At 35.9% G+C, this 1699-nt stretch overlaps 1 protein-coding gene across 1 annotated transcript in view; it reads left to right on the top strand.

The window, feature by feature from the left end:
• LOC112517795 overlaps nt 1-1699 on the top strand; it is an 8588-nt gene that overhangs the window by 5650 nt on the left and 1239 nt on the right. Inside the window, exons 3-4 of the mRNA XM_025125167.1 lie at nt 1164-1313; nt 1398-1682. Of these exons, the coding sequence (XP_024980935.1) occupies nt 1164-1313; nt 1398-1682 (435 nt within the window). The remainder of the gene's footprint in view (nt 1-1163; nt 1314-1397; nt 1683-1699) is intronic.

Raw genomic sequence — 1699 nt, 5'->3', positions numbered from 1 at the left:
CGATGAAAACCAACTGCCCACGGTTTGGTTAAGCCCTGGTTTCATTGAAGCAGTTGATAAAGTAGTTGAAAATACTATATCAACGTCAAAGAAGAAAAGACCATATGCAGCCATTAGTCCTCCCAAGTTTGATTTGGGTATTAGTCCAATTAAGCAATCGGAGCCTTTGTCAATGGTGTTGCATGAAGAGACTGAATGTATAGAAAGATGTCATTCGGTTGAAAGGTTTAATGTATCCGAAGATGCAAAGGAATATCACRTGGAGCGAGCGACAAGACGTGAAACAAAGTTGGGTGACCATCTCAGGTCCCCTTTTGTTATCAGATCAGTTGACCTGAACGTGACGCCAGAAGAAAGAAAAATACATGAATGGGCAATTGCTGGGCTTGGAGGAAAATAGTAAGTTTATAAGTATATGAAAATTTCTTTGAGGAATTATTAACATCATGTCATMCGTCTTCATATTTTATTTATCATTTCGATGGTTTTAAATGCAGCGAGTTGTTGTTTTCTACACCAAACGATACGAAGCTTCATCGGCATGCAATCGAAAGCTTGGGGCGTAAATCTACAATTTACGTAAGCGTGATAGACGCTTGGGCGACTTTGCTTAACTACGAGGAACGGTTTCGGAACAGGGATTCCGTTCGTCGTTATTTTTTCAACACGGAAGTTATGGTACGTGAGAAGTATAATATTTTAAATAGCATTTTTTTGCATTATCTAACAGCTTATTCAAGATAATCCATAGATTCATCGTTGATTATGACAGGGGGACACTAAGCTAAGATCTAAGAGCATCAATCATAACACCCAATATGCAATTTTCAAAAAGAGTTTGTTATCTTCAGCTAAGAACAATTGGGAAGTAGTACAAATGCSTAACGTAGACCTGGTATGTTTTCCATTTTCTGATTGTGGTTGATGTATTTGGCTAACAAATTTAGTATGCACTTAGGCAAACGTATCAATGAATCTGATACACTATTGAAATAATATAAGGTTCATATAGTTTATGTTTATATTGAATCTATTTTCAAATAATCGTGTGTAATATGAATCTAATTTCACAACTCTATCTTTTTGACTAATGTAGTTTTCAGTTAATTATATTCTATATGAATTCACACAAATTCTATTTGGACAACGTGACCAAACAATAGGTATTCTTCCCATTGCTTGATAAGGGTCATTACTATCTTGTGGTCTTCAATTTGAAGAATCCATCAATTGTGGTCATAGACAACAGACGTATAGAAGTGTCCGATGATGACCACCTTTTGGAAATGTATGATTTCATAACGGATATCCTGGTATGAAACAAAAAACTACCTTAGAATTTAATTCTAAATTAAGTTTGAAGAAGATGATCCACGAAATTCTTCCTGTTTATGCAGCAAAGGTTGATGATAAGACATTTGAATGCAGTAGGACATGCAGCYGGTAAAGATTTGGATGAAACTGGTCAAGAAAGATTGAGATTGGACTGGCAGACAAACAATAACTTTGATGATTGTGGTGTGTTCACAATGAGGCACATGGAAACATACATGGGAGATATGAAATCATGGAAGACTGGATTGGCACCCGAAAGTAAAACTCAAGAAAATCAAATCGCAAACCTGAGAGTGAAATACGTAGCAAAGATATTGATGAACAGCTATAACGTCAAGAAGGATTACGTAATTAAAGAAGTTGA

The sequence above is a fragment of the Cynara cardunculus genome, assembly GCF_001531365.2.
Source record: "Cynara cardunculus var. scolymus isolate 2C chromosome LG 9, CcrdV1, whole genome shotgun sequence".
NCBI lineage: Eukaryota > Viridiplantae > Streptophyta > Magnoliopsida > Asterales > Asteraceae > Cynara > Cynara cardunculus.
The sequence above is the reverse complement of the archived record's forward strand: the minus strand, read 5'-3'. Positions and strand labels throughout refer to the sequence as shown.